Source organism: Canis lupus, chromosome 34 (assembly GCF_011100685.1).
Source record: "Canis lupus familiaris isolate Mischka breed German Shepherd chromosome 34, alternate assembly UU_Cfam_GSD_1.0, whole genome shotgun sequence".
NCBI lineage: Eukaryota > Metazoa > Chordata > Mammalia > Carnivora > Canidae > Canis > Canis lupus.
In genome coordinates, this window is record NC_049255.1 from 3,195,068 (window position 1) to 3,218,479 (window position 23,412).

General features: G+C 43.3%; 1 protein-coding gene across 9 annotated transcripts in view; it reads left to right on the forward strand.

Moving 5' to 3' along the window:
- Positions 1 to 23,412, forward strand: part of CTNND2 (catenin delta 2) — a 913,511-nt gene that overhangs the window by 505,754 nt on the left and 384,345 nt on the right. For all 9 annotated transcript variants that reach the window (XM_038583305.1, XM_038583308.1, XM_038583306.1 and 6 more), the window contains 2 exons: positions 1,673 to 1,851; positions 15,916 to 16,489. In XM_038583305.1, the coding sequence (XP_038439233.1) occupies positions 1,673 to 1,851; positions 15,916 to 16,489 (753 nt within the window). The remainder of the gene's footprint in view (positions 1 to 1,672; positions 1,852 to 15,915; positions 16,490 to 23,412) is intronic.

Here is a 23,412-nt window from a genome sequence, read left to right on the forward strand (position 1 = left end):
TGACTCTGTCTCTGTGCCTCGAAATTTCCACAGTAGCAGTGGGGACAATGTGTTCCTGGCATCCACAATGAAACTTTGACTGCACTCCCCATAGAGACATCGTATTTCGGGTGATTAGGCCTATAATACCATCAGTATGGATTAAACGATTTTTTGTAGGCTATTGCAAACTTCACCATCTGGTATATACTGTTTGCTTGAGACTCTGTTTTTCTAAATTACAAGAAACAGGATTACAATTGTACTTTTGTTATGCCCTTCATGATGAAATTGGGACTGGATGGGAACATTTTTATATCCTTGTTTGACTTTTTTCCAGATTTTAAAATACCCAGTCTTACCTATATTAGTTAATTGGCTTATTATTCAATATCCAGGGATGAGAAGGTGCATTTGCATTGTTCAGAAGTCTCACCAGGGAACTAGAGGGGAGATGGGGGAAATTCTTAAATGACAAGCATTATAGGAACCAATACTTTTTAAGGAAGACATTATTTTTATACCAAAAAGAAAAGGCCTATTGCATGTTGAATCTGTGGTCTCATCTGAAAGAAAGCCACATTATAGTCTTGAAAAGAAAGAAGTGAGGAACTTGAAATTTGCCCACATTTATTAGAAATGATAGTATTTTCTAAAACAGCCAAAGAAGGAGATTAAGGATGGGATAATGATTATACCATAATCTATGTGTATATAATTATGCTCTTTCAAAAAAAAGTGACTTTGTGCTATGGTTAAGAGAGCATGAGAAAGCTTGGGTTCCCAAATCTTTCCCTCCCAGCTGCCTCTGCTTACGCCAAACGGCTCTCAAGCACACACAATGGAAAATAACAAGTGCATTTACACTCTTCCTACTTCTTTTAACTCCCAAAGTGAGTAGGAAATAAGATTAAAGAAATTTGCTTAAAAAGACAATGGGCAAACTCTTGCAAGGATCCCATCAAAACAGAATGGAAAGAAATCACAGTTTCTTATACAAAGTATAATAAAATAATAAGGCCAGAGACTGATCTCATTTCTCCATCACTTGTAATATCAGCCACCTCAGCAGCACCAATTTTTACACTGTATCTTCTCATTGTTCTCCTACTGTGCACTGCTCTGATGGCAAAGATAACCAGCCATCAGGATATCATGGGAGATCAGGGTAAATTCTACTTGTTTGAAGACCTATTAATATTTTAAACACTGCCTGCCCTTCAGGCATGGAGGTATTACACCACTACACAATACAGTTTGCCACTGATTGGAAGGTTTCAAGTGCTTTAGCATCCTGATAATTAAGTAGGAGATATAATCATATTAGCACAATTAACATGAACCAAAAGGTAGGCTTTTAAATTATTTCAAATGTTTCTGATATTGTGTAATCCAAAAATAACTACGTGATTAACTAATTTGTCTCAAAAGAAATGTCTCTATGTAGGTCAGGATGAGATCATTTGAAAAAAAATCTACTCTTTTTGGGAACTTTTAAACCGCCAAAAAAAAAAAAAAATCTCATTTAAGAGCTGGAGTCAAATTATATGGTCATTTTAGTTCTCAGAATTCAAAGCATAGATGGCTGGAATCATGTGCGTGTGATAATTCTAGGCTACTCTCAATAAATAATACATGTCATTTCTGCTTCACTGAGGCTGTCACTTACTGCTCTAAATGACTTTCAATGCAGGGCCCAGCCTGCTCTCCCAGAGTGCACTTCAGCTCAATTCCAAACCTGAAGGGTCCTTCCAGTATCCGGCCAGCTACCATAGCAACCAGACCCTGGCCCTGGGTGAGACAGCCCCTTCGCAGCTCCCGGCCCGCGGCGCGCAAGCCCGAGGTGCAGGTGCGGGCCAGAGCTTCAGCCAGGTACGTGCGGGACGGGCATCCCTGCTGCGTCGGGCCCTGGGCTCCAAGGAACAGGTGGGAAGCAGGGCTGTGAGCCAGCGTGGTGTTCCCTCCTACCTTTTACATGCTTGCCCCAATGCTTAGGAGAGATGCTTCCGGGGCTGCAAGTGAGGGAAATGAATAATAAAATACGATTATCAAGTAACACTGAATTGTAGATATTTTCTTGAGGAATGTCTTGGAATCACTCACGCCATATCTACTTTGTCTATACTTATCTCTGGGAATGTGTGTCTAGTTACTATTTCTGTCTCTATAGGTGGTATAAATACGACATACATTCCGAGTTTCTAAGTGCAACTGAAACAAAAATTTTTCTCCAAAAAAAAAAAAAAGCACGAAATTATTCTTTGGGCTTTATCGTATAAAGGAACAAAGTATTAATGCATAATCAAGTATACAGAACTCTTGTGAAGATACGTGAGATTAGTTTAGGAGTAGTTACACTTGGTCAAGTGTGATTATGAAATGTGCCTGTAATTGTTTCTTTAAAGGGTGCACTTACTCCCATAGTCACAGCACAGATTTATCAGGGGCAGTTGAGATCAGCTCTTGGTAAAAAGAAGTAGCTAAAACCTGAATTTTTTTTTCAAGAAAGATGTAAATGTTGTTGTAAATGTAAATGCTAATTTTGGGGTGCAGACTATATTTGATCAACCCACCAGAATTAATATATGGATTGGAGGACTGTCTTGTTTTAAGCTATTTTAAACTTACTTTAATCTCTGTGTGTTTTGCTCCTGGAACAAAGAACCCACAACCCCAAAAGCACCCGTTTAGCTGATGACTAATTTCATACTTGCTGCATTCATGCACGGGACCTCTGCCAGGAACCCTTCTTGAGCCACTGGACCCATCATGGGCTCCTATAACAACCAGACCCTTCCATCTCTGTCACCAATTTATTGTTACTATGCATCCAAGAATCTTTCCAACTCAACTAAAAGCTATTTGAGGGCAGCACTGTTTTATCTTTTATCAGCAGCCCCTAGTCATCCCTGCAGCCCCCCAGAAATGTCTGCAGACAGGTAGGAGCCAAGGTGAGCTAGTATGGTACAGCACAGTCACCCTGAGATGCTTATTTTAGGTGACACGGATGCAAGTGAAGCAAAAACTGAAAAGTCTCAGTGCATTTCAATTATTGAGTTATTGCCTCAGCAATAGAACATGAGTAACTTTCTTCAGACAATTCTTGTTCATCAGTGGCTTTGTAGCTTTTACCTTCTTGTGATGGCAAGCTATAGAATATGTGAATAAAATAGAGTGGTAAATAAAACATTCCATGGAGAAGCATGGTCTGTTCCCGCATCGTGGTTCAGTGTGGACTCGGTTCAGGTAGTGCATCGATTTGGATGGAGAATGGAGGTGGGTGGGGCTTCAGAAGGATGGGCCCTAAGGTCACTGAGTGCAGGTAACATACACAGAGGCTAACCCTAGAACTCTACTGTTTCCCAGATCCAGGATCACCTTTCTTTAAAAGCACTGGTCCTTTCTACCTCCCTTAAGGAAACGTGAAAGGATATGTGATGGAATATCTAAAACTGGTTTTTAATTTATTAGAAAAAAATTGTACCCACAAATATACGTGCATTTATCATAAACACGAAAGATATGATGTTTAAAATGTTGAATGTTATCAGCATAGGAAATATTGTTGGATTTTTAAGAATTTATTTTATTACAAGATGAAATGGAAACTGTATGATTTCATTCTGTAGGTATAAATTTTTTTTTTCCTCTCTCAAAAGCATCCTTTTCCTCAAAGGAAGAATTTTTCTTTCCATCTGTATTGACTCTCTCTGACCACGAGATACTGATTGTGGTAGGATATACATGATTTTTAATTCTTTGGAAGCACACAAGTGGATTATAGTCCATTTATCCTTATATCTGGCTCTACTTCTAGGTCCAAGAGGCCACATTAAGAAATAAGGATTATTTTATATTCAAATTCACTTATGAAAGCTATGATTTTAGCTTTTACCAGTCTCCTAGAACTTTTACGACACATAGATAGTAAAACAATACAGTTCTACCTTTAAAAAAAAAAACAACCTTAAACTCACTTATTATTCATTTGGCTTTTTTTTTTTCGTAACTATCTGTAATTCGAGTTGAAAACACTGTATCAAATATTTTTTAAAAATCTGTATCCTCATAGCTGAGCATCAGGGAAACTAGAAATGTCAATATAAAATGAAAAATCAGTTAGCTTATCAACTCATCTGTGAGCATCTTACAAGCTCAATTCACACATAGGTATGTAATGACTAGCTGTTAAAGCAAAGCTTTCTTATAAAATTAGTAGCTACCATTTATTGAGCACGCAGAAGTAATCTGTTTTACATGCATCCTCTTATTTAGTCCCCACAACAGGGCTGTGATACCATCTACACCCTAAAGATGGGGAGACTCAATCTCATCACATTTAGAGACATTGTCACACACCATATAAAGGCAGCTTTAGTGAATATGGGCACAAAATCTTGACTGAATTGAAGTCTAGTGATTCCAGCAGTGTTTCATAGGTTTCCTTTTATGATTGACCATTTTGACTAAATATATGAGCACCTTGAACCTATTAATAGATCTATAAATGTGGACAAGCATTCTGGCAGTTTATGTACTTCCGTGTTACACAAGTTCCACTTGGACCTAATTCTGTCATCCACTAATTAACATGGGAGTAGAAGAGTAGAAGCTCAGAATGACAGGATGGGGCCTTGCAGTAAAAGTCTTTTTTAAAGTTTAATCAGAAAATGTAATGCAGCTGTAAAGATATCAAAGCTATGTATTTGAAGGCATAAGAATTGTGGTTTGAAGACGTCTGTAAGTATGCATGTTCAAGGTGATGATGACTCAAGTTTGAGGCAGAAGTGACTGGCATTCTCATGTACCCTGGCAGGTCACTGGGTGGAGAAGTCCGAACATTCAAATCAGGGGGTTGTTCCAGTCCATATGATGAAGAGGACGGAGGCTGTTGGCAAATATCTGAATCCTATTTATTTTACTAAGTGGTGGATCTTGGTACCATGATTTACTTTTAGCTATCATATGCTGCAGAATGAAAGGCATGTTTTATTGAACACCCCATAGGACCTGTGACTTCCAAATAATGTCAGAGAAGGGTTGAACAAGTGAGCCGGTGTTTTTATTTTGCATTTAGCATTATACTTTGAAAGTAGGGAGGCCACATCCCATTCAGATAGCATCTCCTTTGTTTAGGTTATCTCGGGAACCCCTCTACTCCAGTGGTTTTGCTGAGCCCAGTGACACATTGTTTTCAATAGTCTAAGTGGTGTGAAAGGTCATTTCTTCAAGACTGGATTAATTTTTAGAATATCTTGCAGTTAGAAAGTGCCAAAAGTACTAGTGAAGTTCAAATTATCGACAACAGATGCCAGACCAAGTTAATAAGGTCAATAATCAATCAACACAAAAATATGTTTTTTTAGTCTAAAAAATATGTGTAATTCTAAAGTAAAGCAAATGGCTTCCTGTCTGGCTCATAAATCATGTCAGAATGCAATTTCAAAGGAGTATCACACATGTTCAAAGATTCTGATTTCAATTTAAAAAAAATTCTAGTTTATATAACATAATAAATGTTTGTGGAGTGATCATCACCAGGCTCTATATCAAGCCCTGGCAATACATGCAAAACCTACAATTGCCCCATCATATCAGTCTGCAGGTAAAAACTATGAGGCACAAGAGGTACAATAAAGTATTAATTCTCTGCTGCTACCCTAACTAAAATCTTGGAAAGTCATTCTCTTCAGACTCTAGGTTGAATTCATGGAGCTGGAAGACAGAGAAGATAAAACCCTTCCCATCAGACCCCCAAAGCCTTTCTGGAAAGTAGCGTGAGCCAATTTACGGTTGTTCATTCCTCACCTTGCAAGCTCTGTGCCCCAGCCTCAAACAGGCTGTTTAGAACCCCACCTTCTCTCCCCTCCTTCATCCTCCAAGTCAACCTTGGCTTGGTGTGACTCTCGTGAGGTACCCCAGTTAAAATAGAGCTGCTCTTCCAGTTACATTTGTGTATCTGTGTATTATTCTTCAATGCATCCAAGGTGCTTTGTTTGCCTATTGTATGCCACGAGCTGTCATATATGCTCGGGATTGAGAAGTAAAGAAAAGAGACAAGGTCCCTATCCTCAAGGCGCCTAAATTCTAGCAGCAGCCATGAGAACTCAGAAAGTCCACACAGGGAATAAGTAAACCATATAGTTTGTTAGAAAGTGATGACCTCTATGCAGAAGACATGATGCAGATCAGGACAAGCAGGATCAAAGTGCAGGATGCGGATGTGACCTCAGGCTTCATGCAGAAGGAAACAGTCGGGAAAGATTTGAAGGTATAGAGAGAACAGCTAGCTTGATGGCTGTCATGGGGACAGCAAATGCAGTGGCTCCCGGATGAGGTGGCCTGGAATGTTGACAGTACAGCAAGGAGGCCAGGGTGGCTAAAGTGGGGTGCAGGGGCTTTCAAAGGGGTGGGAAACCCAGTAGTTCACTGTGAGGATCTTGTCTTTTATATGAGGAGCCTGACTTACCCGTTGAGCATCATTCCGCCATAGCACATATAACACCCCATAGTGAGTTGCAGAAGAGTTTCTTCCCATCAGATTGCCTTGCTGCAAGAGTAGAAGCCATGCGCAGTGGATCTCCGTATCGCAAGTAACTGGCCCGGGGTTCATCAGGCCCCTCAAACCCAGCCTTATTCTTTATAATCCTCCTGCAGAGGTTGTGGGTAGAGAGCAGGTAGAGAAGCTGGCTCTCCTCCAGGCTTTGTCTGCTTCTGCTCACATAAAATTTCCTGTGGGTTATATGAAACACTGAATATAAAACTTTTGGAATAGAGGAATCACTCTAAAAATGTTAGTTGCTCCCCACATCCATACAGGAAGTGGTCTCACCAAGCATTTCTTCCCTCCAAGAAACAAAATATGCAAGAGATGTGAAAGTATGCACCTGTTCAAGGGCACTAGCAAAGCAGCACCGGAGCCTAAAGATTTTTAAACCACTCCTGTGTCTATCAGCAGAACTGAAGTAAGTGTGTGCACATTTATGATCCTAGAAAAATGCCTGCTTGCTACCGGAAATTAAGACTTGTATGACAGTTTCGTCAAATAAAACTGGACAATAGTGAATATCCTAGAAAAGCAGCAAGCTCTTTCAGAAGCAAAATTGCCATTTCTTGTTGATCTGGCCCACTTATTTAACGTGGCGCTGACTTTTATGTCATTTAGACTATATCGTAATTATAAAAATACCATCTGCTCACTTGTGCCAGCGGGTGTGTGTTTGTTGAATATGGAGTATTGCTTATTGGTGCAGTCTTACGTCAGGTAAATGTGAAGGTCAGGGGGATGGAGAGCTCCATGGATGGTGATTCAGTGGACAGAGACCCACACGGTGCAAAGGTGGAGCAAATCCCCAATAAATACCTATGTATTGACCGTTGAATGAAAAGGGTCATAGGTACATATGACATCACTCCCGTTTGCTTAATTATAAGCAAAGTTGTTGTTTGGTAATACTTAGGGAGAGAAAAGTCTCCAATGGACGTGGAAAACACAAAATCACAGGGATGTATTTAGTGTAGGATAATGCTGTATGTAGCATTTAGAGGATAAATCACGCCATTTCGTATACTTTCTTTGGCATTTTTGTGGGAAACGGGCAATTCATTTGTTTCTAAGATAGTTTTCCAATGACCACCTATTGGAAATCCTTTCTCATTATTCTGCTTTAAAATCTTTCTTATCCATTTTCTGTTTCCAGCATAACTATATTTAATCTGGCTTCAGTAATTGAAACATCTCTCGTTGCAGGGAGTACAACAAGTATGTATGTGTTGTACTAGAGCATTTCCTCCTCTAAGCAAATATTTGACTTCTTAAAGTAAATACTGAATGAACCTCTTGCTGAAATAAAAGGTTTTTGTTTTATATTTTTGCCAAGATTCTTAGTTCTTTAGAAAATGTTGCCATCCAGAAATCCCTCCTTATATATTCTTTAAGATAAATTTATATAAGCCACGTCATTATTTTTTTCTTTTTCCATTGGTAGAGGCTGTTTTAAAAAGATGTATTTATTTGGTGGGCACTTGGGTGTGTGGAGGGGCAGAGGGGGAGGAAGGGAGAGAATCTCAAGCAGAATCTTTATTGAGCGAGGACTCCAAGGCAGGGCTCTGTCTCACAGTCCCAACATCATGACCCAGTCCAAAATCAAGAGTCGGACGGACACTCAAGTGTCTGAGCCACCCAGGCACCCGTCCATTAGTAGAGCCTTTTATTTTTTTTTATTTATTTTTTTGGTAGAGCCTTTTAATGGCCATATGAAATACTTTTCTGAATACTTATGGATAATGACCCTAATCATACCTTTAGTATAGGGAGGACAGAGGATAGGAAAAATCATCACCCAGGATGCAAAAATCTGCACCACCCGGTTTGTACTAGTGTCTGGGAAACCCTGGGAAAATAGGTCCACAAGCTCCTCCTTCTCACTGCAGTGACAAGGATGAAAGGTTTGCAAGAGCACCTGCTCTCTTGCACCCTCTCTCTTGAATTGTGGGACCCTGATGCAAAGAGAAAGCAATGAGAGTGGTCTCCATTTTTATCTCAAAGATTATAGCTCTTATGGCCCTTTTCACTAAATTGTTCTCTTCTGAAGAAGGAATTCCTTCCAAACTCCTTGATTTTCCAATGAAGTTTACTTTGTTCTGGGCACTAGCTGTCACTGTCCATGCAAGGTCACCACCACCAGGTAAATCCAGCAGTGAAGACTCCAGGGACAGTGTGAACAGAAGCGGTCTCTTTATGTTTCGTGTTTGTTGTTACCAGAACCAGTGCTCCCCAGGGGAATTGTTAGACAAGGCTCTCGATGATTTTACTTGGTTATTTCCAAAATCAGACCTTTCTCACGGCACTAGGATTTTCTGCCTTGGAAATTATTTGGGAAGAGTGGCATTTCTTCTAAAGTTAATTTCAAGAGAGAAGATAACCAAAATTGGGGGAGCAAGGATAGTAGGATTCCAGTGAGTATAATTCATCCCAATGAATAAGTTCAAGGGCACAGAACTTATTTGGGAATATAGATCCTTTTTAATTGTGTTGTATGAGAGGAACATTTTGGACTATACCTAAATGAGACTGTTGGCATTACTGGAAGTCATGGTATCTTTTCTTTTCCAAGTCGCGAGGGTAAATGGCTTTATCCACCTGAGTGTACAGAGTTGCTCTAGGAAAGTTCTGCATGTTCTCAGATGTTTTAATCAACAGCATGTTGCTAATACCAGATTGTTCTGGTTTAGAAACGTATTTAATCAAAGATGTCATCTTCAAGCCCTGTTCTGTTGTCTTGGTTTTGGGGATTTTTTAGCATTTAAAGACTATTCTGACCTCTTAACTCATCAGACAAATATTCTTCAGTCATTGCTTTTATTTTCTTATTTGCATTCTCTTGAACAGCCAAGCACCCCCTCCTCATCCAGTCAATATCGTCTCTCTGTGTGAGTTCTCTCCCACTGGCCTTTTGCCTCTGTCTTCCTCTGAAAGGCTCCTTCAGCTCTGCCTCTCACAACATTGTTTTTGCCCAGGACCTCCTTAGCCACCACAACCAGGAATATCTGTGTCATGAATTATTAGGCTCAGCAGACTGATGGTAATTCCAGGAAAATGACAGTGATGGATACGTCTGGTGGGGGAATGGACAGCTGATCCCAAGTCATCAGGCTCCCTCTGGGACTCCACAGGGAGTTCAACTGCCCATTCCGGACAGTGTCAGCCCGGCTGCCCAGCATTCTGGGCAAATACTCCTCCTGACCCAGAGTTAGGGACCTCGCTGACAATTCCAGGGAACTTGGCAGGTCTAAATGCATCTTCACGAGGACTGCCCATAAATCACGGACCTCTTTATAAAATGTGGTGTTTACCACAATGACACAGCTTACTCATGATTTGAAGTCAAGATTCCTTAGACAGCCCGGCTGTCAAGTCTTTTGTTAACTGGCTGCAGCATAGCAGGGTTTTGTTGTGTTTTTTTGGCACTGCCCAATCTCCAAAGAATGAGGATTAAATAGGTTTCTGAGTATGGAGAATTTTTTTCCCCATGTCACCTCCCAAGCCCATTCCTACTCCCTTTACAGAAGATAAAATATGAAGGGATGAGAAAGCAACTCTGCTCTATGTTGAGGCCAATGCCACGTTCTAGTGGCACCATATTTTCAGTTGCTCAAACTTCTAGAAAAGAACAAGTCATAATTGTTAGCCTGGTATTATTCTGTACAAATAATGATAGATCTCCAGAATAATGTCAAGGTAAAATATTTCACCTAAAAGGATTGCAGAGAGGCCTTCAAAACACACTCCTCATTTGTACATGAAATATAACAAGTGCTAGTTAATGGTTTATTGAGTTAGAGAATGCATTAATGCATGGATCTTGAATACTGTTGGTTAATGAGTATTGGGAATAATGTATATATTACCTAAACTCCCATTTTAATATTCTTTGTACTAGATTTTGAAAATACATTCTCCTCTCCTTTTTTTTAAAGATTTTATTTATTTATTTATTTATTTATTTATTTATTTATTTATTTATGAGAGACACACAGAGAGAGGCAGAGACATAGGCAGAGAAAGAAGCAGGCTCCATGCAGGGAGCCCAATGCGGGACTTGATCCGAGGACCTGGGATCACACCCTGAACTGAAGGCAGATGCTCAACCACTGAGCCACCTAGGAGCCCTTATATTCTCCCCTTAAACACTTTCATCAAATAGGTATGAAAAGCACTCCACAATTACACAAGAGGCTTCAATGTACACACACACACACACACATATATACACAAACTCATGCAAACATACAATATACAGATCACAACTATAGTGTATTCTAAATCTGTCCCATCCAAAACTTAAAACTATTATGCAGATGAAATACCTAATTTATAAGAGCTTTGATAAGTTATGTGTATTGTTCATGTCTCATTTTTAAAAAAATATCTACATTTTTTACATGAGATATAATGTTCATAAAGTATCCATTGGAACTGGAAGTAATGTTTCACTTTTCTCTTGATGATTTTCCATAATGGGAAGCAAGAAAGGAAAGACATTTAGTGTACACCAAACTCAGCCCATTGGAAACTATTTAACCAGAGTGTCTATTTGACAATGTTCTAGTTCCTTGTTAATGTCACATAGGTGTGTCTCTTATTTTGGAGGGGTAGGAAAAGCAAATAAAGTAGCCCTCTGGGCTGGTCTGTTCCAAAGAACTGAGAATGGAGACACCAACAGAAATTGTCCTTCTCCAAAGCTCATACTATGACCCAATATAGTATTGGGGAACAATCTGCTCTAAGTATATAGACATTTTTATATCATTTTAAGGGTCTCATCATCAATAAAAAGATTACTTCAATTTTTAATGCATTTGCAAATATCCTTAGAGAAGAAGGTTTAATAGTCATGAGGTTTTTGTTGATGTTACTGTTTTGGGATTTTTTTTTAAGTGAAGTTTTGGAACTCTACCTTTAAAATTGGATGTCTAGGGCAGCCCGGGTGGCTCAGCGGTTTAGCACTGCCTTCAGCCCAGGGCCTAATCCTGGAGATCCGGGATCGAGTCCCACGTTGGGCTCCCTGCATGGAGCCTGCTTCTCTCTCTCTCTGTCTCTCTCTCTCTGTTTCTCATGAATAAATAAATAAAATCTTAAAAAAAAATAAAATAAAATTGGATATACTTAAAAAAAGATCTTATTTATTTATTCATGAGAGACACGGGGAGAGAGGCAGAGACATAAACAGGAGAAGCAGGCTCCCTGCAGGGAGCCCAGTGAGGGAACTGGATCCCTGGACCAGGATCAGGCCCGGAGCCAAACAAAGGTAGCTGTTCAACTGCTGAGCCACCTGGCATCCCTATGGTGTTAATATACTTTTAAGGTAAAATTGAGCTCCTATGACAGTTAAGTGGGTGACATATTATGTGTGTTAAAAATCTACTTATTTTTAACACAGTGACTTGGGTAGTAACAAACTTGGGTCTGAGGCATGGATTTTGTATCCTTAACTGGCTAAGAGTTGCTAAATAAAATTACATAATGAGACAAAACATAACCACAAGAGTGGAAACAAGCTCCCAAAAGACTACTGCTTTTGTCCAATTGATGCTGAAGAAACAGAATTCTCTGTGTAACCAAAGAACCGTTCTTGGGCCCTTATTAATTCCACAGCCATCCAAATGGAGCCTAACACCCCCAGGTTATTTATTGTAAACTGCAGAGGGGCTGATATAAAAGTCCAGTAAGGTAGGCCACCAGTTACATTTGCCTATTTAAGTTCAAATTAATTAAAATTAAATATGTGTTAAAATCCGATGTTAAGTACCCAGTAGGCTTCTGTGTCTAGTGGCAACCATATTGGGCAGAACATTTCCGACATGAACAATACTAATCCTAAATAAAGAGCATATAAATATCTTTTATGTTTTAATTTTTTTCATGTAAAAAAGTGGCAAAACTTCACCAATATCCTACAATATTTAAAAAACTTTTTTAATTGGCTGCTATAGCCTATCAAAATATCTGGAGCTATTATGGAAGTTCTCAAAACATCCACAGATTTAGGGGCCATTTAAGGAATCTTTTGAGACAATCATATTTAGCAATTAGCGCTCCTGAGACTAGACGTTCCAACAGATTGAGGGAAATCAAATGTGTGCAAAGCGTGATCAGGGTTTTCCTAGTTCCTGCATCATTCTAGTGTTTAAATCCTAGAGTTCTACGTAGTGTTATTTTAATTTATATCAGTATACTTGAGTATTCGTTTTATTAAAAATTATGCAACTTGGTAATGGCATCGTTAATGTCACATAGGGTTATTCTGAATGTTATATATCCAAGACAAAGCACAAAGTATCTGTTCCAAAGGCTTTGTTCCAATGCAGGGGACTCTCTGAAGAGCCTTTGTGGTTCTTTCTCCTCCTTATGCTCCTGTGGGAAAAGTTTAGAGAAAATGTCTGTTGTAGGCTTTTCTGCTACTTGTGAGCTGGGTTCTGCACAGTGGAATGTAGCTTAGGCCCCAGGAGATCTTCAGAAGACAAGTGAAGGAAGAAGGTCCCCGTCTACAGCTTTAGCGGTGGTTCTCCTATCAGCGGCATCCGCCTTCCCTGGGAGATTCTTAGAAATGTGGGCTCTCAGGCTCACTCCAGACCCCTGAATCAGAATCTCTTCTAGATCAGTGGCTTGTAAACTAGTAAGCACCATAATCACCTTTAGAACCTGTTAAAACAGGGGTCCCTGGGTGGCTCAGGTGTTGAGTGTCTGCCTTTGGCTTGGGTCATGATCCCAGGGTCCTGGGATCCAGTCCCGCAACAGGCTCCCCACAGGGAGCCTGCTTCTCCCTCTGTCTATGTCTCTGCCTCTCTCTGGGTCTCTCAAAACTATATTTTAAAAATCTTTAAAACACACACACACACACACACACACACACACACACATGCAAAACCCTGTTAAAACAGCACCCTGGACCCCTGTCTCAGAATTTCTGATTCCATAAGGGTGGGCTGATGCTGATAGTGGGCAGGGACCACACTTGGAAAACCACTGCTTTAGGGAGAAGTTGCTCTTCTATTTGGATGCACACTGGAATCATCTGGAGAGCTTCCTAAAAAGCCTGATGCCTGAGTCCCACCTCCAGAGATCACGTGAATGGCTAGAGTATAGCATGCATACATAGTTTTTTTAAAAAGCTCCTCCGCTGATGGTTAACCTGCAGTCAGGTTCGAGAGCCCAGCCTATACATTTCATGCTCAGACCTTCTGCTGGGATGGAAGCAAAACTGGAAGCAAGCAGCACCCTTATGACTCTGGATGATGCCAGAATCTATCTCGGGGCTCAGGATGAGCACACCAGTTCTGCAGAGCTTCTCCACCATACTCCACACATCCCCCTCACCCCTGTCCCCATTGCCAATGCCAAGGACTTGGGACCAGCTTAATTAACTATTCCTTTATTCTGCAAATATTCATGGTATCTCTACTAGGAATCAGGCCTTGTTCTAGTGGCTGGAGACCCCTTACTGAACAAAGGTGTGGTGTTTACATTTCATTTCACTTTCACTCTTACCATTACATTCAAAAGAATTGCTCCATGGTGTTAAAGGAGAACTAGGGCTGAACATTAAAGTGGTAAATATAGATTTTATTCAGGAAAAAAAATCCCTCCTTTAGTAGGGGAAAAGAGATCATGGTAATGAACTAGGTCCTATCCTTACTTCAGTGAGGAGAAGTAGGATTTACAGGGTGGAGTCAGTGGGCAGAAAATTGCTAGGAGGAAACATCAGGCGGAAGGGGACTCTGACTGCCCCCCCACCCCATGCTGAGAAGGCACCTGGCAGCTAGCGGGGTATGAGGCACTGGGTCCCACATGCAGGGCCATCGGCCATGGAGCCTGGGGCCTTCTGGCTACACTGACTGCACGGGATCTTGCTAAGCCTGGGCAATACAGAGATGAACACAGAAGCTCCCAGAACCAGGGGCTATTGGAGAAGAGAGTTCAGAGGAGCCTGACTAGAGTTTGCTCAAGGAGAGCATGTCAGTGGACTGAAACAATATACACAAATATATAAAATACATACACCGCATATAAGTGCGTGCACGCAGAGACGTACACAGTGCCTTTTGACAAACCATTTGTCCCCTCATCCACTGCCCTTATAGAGGATTTTGATTTTGCTGCATTAACTCCCTCGAATCTTCCCATGAACCTGACCTCCAGATAACATTTGGGATGTGATGTGTGTGTGGATGGAGGTGCCCAGGCTGCTATTTGCCAGTTGCCATTCCAAAGCGGGTGGAGAGGCAGCACTGAAACTTTTAATGGATGGCATCTGTTCCGTCTCTCTGCCCCTTCCCTGCATCTTACCCACTTCCTCCTTCCCACTCAGTTCTCACCCCTAATTTCAAAACCTTCTTTCCCAGTTTCTTTCCCTGTGCACAGTCCTACCCCCTTTTCACACCAGGCTGCTCTCAAAAACCTTTCTGCTCCCCCGGGAAAGCCTGGAAGATCCCAGACCTCCTGCCCAGAAGTGGTTGACAATGTAGTGTTTTCATTCGCATGCAAATTTGTCTCTGGACAAGATTCAAGGAAAGTGCTTTCCCCTCCAACTGTCTCTCCAGCTCCACCCCGGCCCTTGTTGTCTTTTGTGTTCTTGTAAATAAATGAGAGGCAACTGGCTTTCAATTTGAAGACACAGCTGCAGGGGGCTCTTAAAAGCCAGCGAGAGAGAGAGAGAGAGAGAGAGAGAGAGAGAGAGAGAGAGAGAGATTCTGAAAGATTTGTGGCCCAGCGTTAAAATCTAGAAAAGGGAGGTTTTTTTAGTCTTTCATTTGCAATTGCTCTGACTCCTCTAGAAGCGCTTTTTTTTTTTTAATACTGAAAGATCAAGGGTTATTTATTTTGACTTCATATTTTCCCCCCTTTTAACTTCTCGGGCCCCCAAAAAGAAGCATCAATACGACAATAGCAACAGAATAAACTCTGAGAAGTATGCTTATTCTCGATGTTCTCCAGATAAGTATGCGACTTGACCAATTTTGGAGGTCGAGCCTGTGTCCAGTGGGATGACCGTGGGGGTGGAGGTGGGGGACTTGGTGCCTTGGTTTCTCATGAGGACGAACGGATCGTGATTGCATTCCAGTAGGTCATGCTGGCCCGTCGGGCGGCCTTTTGCAGATCCGTAGGTGACTAATGCGATGCCTCTGCTGTTGCGGAGACGTCTTAGGTCTGGACGCACGACACTGTCCCACTCGCCAGACGTGATTCCCTCGCCCCGCCCCCCTGCCTGCCGGGCCCCTGCGGTCGAGGAGGCCCCCGCCCGCGAAGGCCGGGGCGCCCGGGGCCCCTGGCCGGGCCGGGCCGGGCCGGGCCGGGCCGCGCGGAGGGCGGAGGGGCGGGGCGCCCTGGGCTGCCCGCTGGCTAAGCGCGCGTGTTCTCTCCTCTCCCGCGCACAGGGCACCTCGAGCCGCGCGGCGCACCTGGCGGGGCCCGAGCCCGCGCCGCCGCCGCCGCCGCCGCCGCGGGAGCCGTTCGCGCCCAGCCTGGGCAGCGCCTTCCACCTGCCCGACGCGCCGCCCGCCGCCGCCGCCGCCGCCGCCGCCGCGCTCTACTACTCCAGCTCCACGCTGCCCGCGCCGCCGCGCGGGGGCTCCCCGCTGGCCGCCCCGCAGGGGGGCTCGCCCACCAAGCTGCAGCGCGGCGGCTCGGCCCCCGAGGGCGCCGCCTACGCCGCGCCGCGCGGCTCCTCGCCCAAGCAGTCGCCCAGCCGCCTGGCCAAGTCCTACAGCACCAGCTCGCCCATCAACATCGTCGTGTCCTCGGCCGGCCTGTCCCCGATCCGCGTGACCTCGCCCCCCACCGTGCAGTCCACCATCTCCTCGTCGCCCATCCACCAGCTGAGCTCCACCATCGGCACGTACGCCACCCTGTCGCCCACCAAGCGCCTGGTGCACGCGTCCGAGCAGTACAGCAAGCACTCGCAGGAGCTGTACGCCACGGCCACCCTCCAGAGGCCGGGCAGCCTGGCAGGTAACCCGCCGCCCCGCCGCCCCGCCGCCGCCGCCCCGCGCGGCTCCGCCCCGGGGCCCGGGCGCTGCGCGGGGGCGCGGACCGGGCGCACCCGCCTGGGCGTCCGCAGGGGTGGGGGCTCCGGGCGTCCCTGGCCTACTGTGCCTGAACGCAGACGCGCCCGCCCGTACTTCGCGGGAGGGCCTGCGGCCCCTCAAACCCGGGTCCCTCTGGCTCCCCCACCAACCCTGAGTCTCTGTCTCTCCGTTCCTCCTCCCCCCCTCTGTCTCCCAGATCTGAAGGCTAAGCCATCCCCAAATGAAGTCCAATCTCATAGAGAACCACACAGACCTGTTGATGATATCCAGAAAGCGAGCAGAGCAAATAAAAAACGCGAAATCTAGACGATCACCTATAGTTACCTACATTTCCCTGTAGAAAAACATGAGATTTGCCCAAAGCGGCCATCATTCAGTTTACATAGATTCCCATAGTAGTGAAAAAGTAAACAACGATTCACTGCCTTGAGTCGTTACTACTTTGTTACGGCTCTAATTTATTCAAGTCTTCACATATTTTGTCTGAATTTAGTTACTGGGAAAGGTAAAGGACTGCCCCATACCTAGGTCGTTGTATTTACATAGAGTCTAACAATGGGGGGAAAGTGACTAGTAATGAAGTCCCTTGAATTTGCTACCTGCTTATCACAGGGACAGAGGGGGTGGGCTGGCCTGAATCTGTGATAAGAAACCTGCTTATCTCTGCCAGTTCAGAGGAGGTGACATTTCTGTGGTCGTTATGCCCATCAAAGACCAGGCTGAGCTGGTGATTCTCTGCTGGTAGCGCCATCTGTTCAGCTTAAACAAGACACTGTGATTGAAAGACTAATGTTTTGTCTCCTAAAGCACCTGACAACCAACGGGAGTTATTGTTGATTTTTTTCCCTCTTATGAAAGTATTTGGTAATTGTGTCACTCTAGTAACAGATGCTGTGCTCATATGTTTCCTTTCTTGACATAAATAGATGACTGTGAAGATAAATAGGATTTTTTTTTTTTAAAAAAAGGAACTTGTTGCATACAAGAGGCAGGTGTCCAAGGGCTTCTTTAATTCAGCGCAGTAATTGCCAGTGTGGATTGGCCTGGTATAACAGGATGCAGGCTGGAATTCCGCTGCCCGCAAATTATGCTAGCTGTGTTTACCGAAATGAAAATATTCTCTCTCACGCTCTGTAAGAGAATTTTGGAGGTAGATGATCATTAATGCCAACCCAGTGGCGGCACCAACATACCTATTAAGTAAGGACTCAGGATTAGCAGTCCGGATGGCAGAGGTGGCTAGGAGACCCATATGGAAACTTTGTGTATTTAAGTTTGGAAACTTTGTCTTACACATTTGTAAAACAAGTTACTAGATCAGTCAAGGAGTGGGGAACCAGCCAGGGAGCCTGCAGGGGACTGAAAGCCTCCCTCTTTGCCCTCCTCAGCCGCCAGGGGGAGGAGCCTGAGTCCCAGAGAGCCCTGTGGCTTGCTAACAGCCCTTTGGTTTCCTGTGCAAACCTGGAGAGAGAAACCAAGAGCTTAACTTCCAGTTCTTTCTCCTCCTGATTATATATCCCAAACAGGTGCTTCTTCCACTTAATCATCTTGGAGAAGACGGGGAGGGAATACAGGTCTGCTGGAGAGTTTGGGGAGTGTGAATGGGGCAGAAGGAAAGCCTCAGTCCTCTTTATGTTACTGAATTTAGGAAGAGGTTTTAAATGTAAATATGTTGTGAAATCGCTTACTCTTTGTAAAATCTGGAATGAGTGTTTCTGAGGATTTGGTGTGGAGTGTGTGTGTGTGTGTGTGTGTTTGAGGGTAGGGATGTACTGAGCAATTCCCTGAATTGTCACACAATTCCAGTGTGGACACAATGTGCCGTCTCTTCTTGCCTGTGCATTTCCATATATTTTTTTCAGATTTTCTGACCATATTTCATCATGCTACCTGGTAGGAAAAAAAAATCTGTGTGCCATTGATGAGTCTTAATTTTAGAGCTCAATGAACACTTTTAATGTTTGAATTATTTTGTTTAAAATGCATGCTTTTAAATACTCATTTAAAGATTTTCTCATGTAAATTGCTGCTGGTGGTTTTTGAGTTTAAAATTACTCTATAACTCTACATAAATACTTGAGTGGCATAAGATCATATTCCCCATTTAGAAATTAGAAAGCTATGGCCCGGAAAAGGTAGGGGGACAGACTCTAACATTTTCAAGAGATCAGGAATATTGGAGCTTTGGGACCCCCCCCTCCCATATCTAATCTGTGTGCTTGATACCATTCCAGGCGTCGTAAAGTTTGGAGCCACCTGGTTTGCTAATTGAAAGCACAATTAAAGTCAAGACTGAAAAATAGCTTTTGGATTTTCAGGGTTGTGATTTTTGAGATTTGTCACTGGTAATGACGAAGTACAAATATGGGAGAAGGAGTGACTTTCACTATTGAATGAGTTAATTCATTCAGTAATTATTAAGCACCTCTTATGTTCCCGAAATGATTTAGACCCTGACAATAGAGCAGTGATCAATATCAACCAAAATCCCTAGCCTCATTTCAAAAGGAGAAGACAGAAAATCAGCAGGATAAATAGTTTGGTAGAGTGGCCAGGGAAAGCTCTAATTAGAAGGTGACTTTTGATTCAGTCCTGAAGGATGTAAGGGAGATGGCCCTATTAATATGTGGGGAACCATGTTCTGAAACAGAAAGAGTAGCAAGTTCCAAGGCTGGTAAGTGGGGGTATGTCTGGTATGTTTGTAGAACAGCAAGGGTGGATCACAGAGAAGGGGGGCAAAGAAATGACACGAGCAGCCAGATGGGGGTGAAAGAGAGAGTGTAAGTCTTGATGAGGACTTAAGATGGTTGGCTGTGCCAAATCCACGGGAGCCATTGAGGATTTGAACAGAGGAGTGACATAAGTTGACCTTGTTTGTAACAGGGTCTCTCTGGCTATTGGTGGAAGAATGCATTGGGATCAAGAGCAGGAGCCACAATGCCAGTCAGGAGGTTATTGCAGTAATCTAAACAAGAAAGGATCATGGCTGGGGCTAGGATGGTAGCCATGGAGGTTATGAAAAGTAGTGTAATTCTGAATGCAGATACATGGTAGAGCTGCGCAGATTGGCTCACAGACTATGTGGTGTCGGTGGAAGACAGAAGACTCAGGGAGACACAACACCCAAAAGAACAGAGTCCCCATGGACTGAGGTAGGGCCAGCGGCAGAGGACTCTGGTTGGATTTGAGGCCGTGCTAGTAAATATTAAGATCGTGGTTTTGAACTTGTGGTATCTGTCTAACAGAATCAAAGTGCACATGAACTTAGTTGAATCCAAGGGTCGGAGTTCAGGGGGTAGCCCAGGCTAGAAATCAAAGCAGGTAGATGATATTTAAGCCCACGAATCTAGAAGAGATCGCCTGGGAAGTAAGGGTAGAGAGAAGAGGTCCCAAGGATTGTGTGCCGATTGCCCCACAGATGTACAGGTCTGGGAGCTGAGAAGATGCAGAAAAAGGGATAACCAGAAGTGTAAGTCAATGTCATTTCTTAGAAGCCAGAAGAAGAGCATGTCTCAAGGTTGAAGGTCAATATACTGTGTCTAATGCAATTAAGAAGACAAGGCATGTTCCACCGATGACATTGGTGAAACCGTTTGAGTGAAGAATGGTGGGGAAATCCTACTGAAGGCAGGGATTGGTCCATGGAACAAGGAGAGGAGGAAAACTGGAAACAAAAAATGTACAGGATGTTTCCAAGCAGTTTTTATTGCTCAGCTACAATCACTTCCAGAGATTGAAAGTTCTGTCTGAGGATTTCGAGCCATCAGCTGTAGTAGGCTGATTTTTTCCACATTTTCCACTAGATCTTCCCAGTGGCCAAACTTTATGAAGTGTGGCCAGAAATCTCAGAGTTCCAGCTCTCTGGGAAAACACCAGATTCAGATTCAACCTAGGAAAGTGTGATTTCTCAGGTATTACGTCCTCAGGATCCAGAGATCACTTAGAATGTTTTCTTTCTATGCCGCACCCCCCCCCCCTCAGGATCTCTTTTCATCATAAAACAGTGCCCGAGTGGAAATCCAGCTCTGCCTTGTCCAAGGTCCCCTAATGTTAGGTACATTACACACTTCTTGAAATGGCTCTCTCACCCGGCGGGGGGTGGGGGGTGTCACAATGGTATGTATCTATTTGTGTAATTTAGACATAAATAAGATAATGTATATAAAGTATGAGCACATTTCCTGGCCCAGGAAAAGTCCATTCATTTTATTTAATAATACCACCATGCTAACTTGGTAAGGAAGAAGTCATTCGTTCTTGCCTCAGACACAAAGCAGATTTAAAAAAAAAAAAAAAAGATTTTATTTATTTATCCATGAGAGACACAGAGACAGAGAGAGAGAGAGAGAGGCAGAGACACAGGCAGAGGGAGAAGCAGGCACCGTAAGGGGAGCCTGATGTGGGACTCGATCCTGGGTCTCCAGGATCAGGCCCTGGGCTGAAGGCAGGTGCTAAACTACTGAGCCACCCAAGGGTCCCGCAGATCTTTTTTTTTTTTTTTTTTAACATTTTTTTTAAGATTTTATTTTATTTAGTCATGAGAGACACAGAGAGAGGCAGGGACATAGGCAGAGGGAGAAGCAGGCTCCCTGAGGGGAGCCTGATGTGAGACTCAATCCCAGGACCCTGGGGTCACGCCCTGAGATGAGGGCAGACACTCAACTGCTGAGCCACCCAGGGGTCCCCAAAGCAGAACTTTTGAAACTGAAAACATGGTGGGTTCTATGTTGGACATACAGAGGTGAGTGAGAGGTCATCTTTGCCTCAAGAGACCCGGATTTGGACCAGACAGATGAATGGACCATTTCAGTTCCCATGCTGGGACAAGGTAGATTTTGGTTCCGTGGGAACATCCTGCAGGGGCATCCCACGGTAGTGTCATGTGTACCATGGATGCTTCCTTGATGGTAGCCCCAGAGCTAAGGGGCATAGATGGAACCATGAAGAATGGTAGCTGGAATCAAGTCCAAGAGCAGACAAAGTGGGGAGTGTGATGGGTAAGACTGCCAGCAGTTCAGGGTTTCCTGCGCCAGACATGGATGCTACCATACCAGGTGGGGAGAGTGGGGAGAGTGGGAGATGAGTAATAAGGGGCCTGTAACTTCCCTAGCAGACAGCCCACATGATCTGATTTGCACTTTAAAGACTCCATTCTGGGGACTGAGCAGAGGATACATTGACCAGAAAAAACATGCAGGGAAACACCTGGGAAGGCACTGGAATCCCTGCTCCCATCCCCCCGGCCCCCCATACACACACACTTAGTTTGCAATGTGACTGTTGAAAAATTATCACTTACAAATGATAGAGGAAGAAAGCTAAATGAACGGCATAACTAGATCCTACATTATTCTCTTGACAGATAGGTTGCTTTTTTTTTTTTGTAGTTTAAAAGTTAAATTTATTCATTTTGTGCATGATGAATAAAATTATGTTTTAAAAAGCCCCATACTGCAATGTAAAGCATTTGCTACATGCCAGGCATTGTGCCAGACACTTTGCAAATTGTATCTCGTGTAGTTTCCAGCAGCTTAAGGAGGTAGGTGTGATTTTTGCCACATTCTACAGATCTGGAAACTGAGGCTTCTCCATGAGAAGTTCCTTGCCCAGAGTTACTTGGCTGGAAGTGACAGGGATGTGATTTGAACCCAGATCACTTTGAGTCCCACTTCTCTATACTCTTAAATATACATGATATAAGGATAAGTCTGTATATTTTTTTTCTTACTGAAGAAAAACACCAAGAATGTAGAAATACAGTGCCAATTTTTAAAAAGATTTTATTTATTTATTCACGAGAAATACAGAGATAGAGGCAGAGACACAGGCAGAGGGAGAAGCAGGCTCCACGCAAAGAGCCCAATGTGAGACTCGATCCTGGGACTCTGGGATCTCAACCGCTGAGCCACCCAAGCATCCCTACAGTGCCAATTTTTAACTTATTTAAGTAGCTGGTGAGTTTGAAGCAAGCAAAAATATCTCAAAAATGTGTCAATATCCTACTGAATATGACTTCACCTGTACCTATTTTTTCTTCACTTCTGTAATGAAAACAGCATGATCCTTTCATTTCCTACTTCAGAGCAAAATTAATCCTATTAAAAGTAGAAATCTGAGTTGTAAATATGTATTAAAGTTCAATCAAACATCAGAAGCTTATTTTGAGGTAAAAATGAAATGAATTAAATGCAGATTCTTAACCAGTGATTATAATCAAAATTGGCTAATATGGACAAGAATTTGGTCAAGGCATGTCCATCTTTTACCTCTGCCAAGTGGACCTACAACTCAGCATTTGGAATGTGTCACATGCTATAAATCCCAAATTCCGCATATTTGGCGATTTCAATTCCATTCTTTGCGCTAATGCTCCCAGGCGCACTTGTTATAAGAAAGAAAGAAACCCCACCTAAATACCATATAAATCCTTTCCAGTCTCCATTGTCAGGTTCTCAAAGGAAACATGAACTCTACTCAAGTAATGAGCCAGTTTGTTTAACACCTGCCACTTGGGAGGTCTATGCAACAGGATATCTGGCTGCCACTGCTCCTTTCAATTGCATTTCCCAGAGGCGATCCCTCCCTGCCCCGTGGACACTCAGTTTTTGTGAACCTTCTGGTCCCCCTTCAGTAAAACAGAAATTTCTAGTTTAGATTTATTAATTAGAATGCGATCAGCCTGTGACATCAACCAACACTTTAATCTCCTTTCAAAGGCGGTGAAGGCGGATTTTTCTCCCTGGGGGTCTCGTCCCCAGCTGCAGAAGTTCCACTGCATTCCCTGCTGGCTGTGGCCCTCGGGCCGATTCTTCCTCAGAAGTTCTTGCTCTCAGAGCTCAGGCGCCC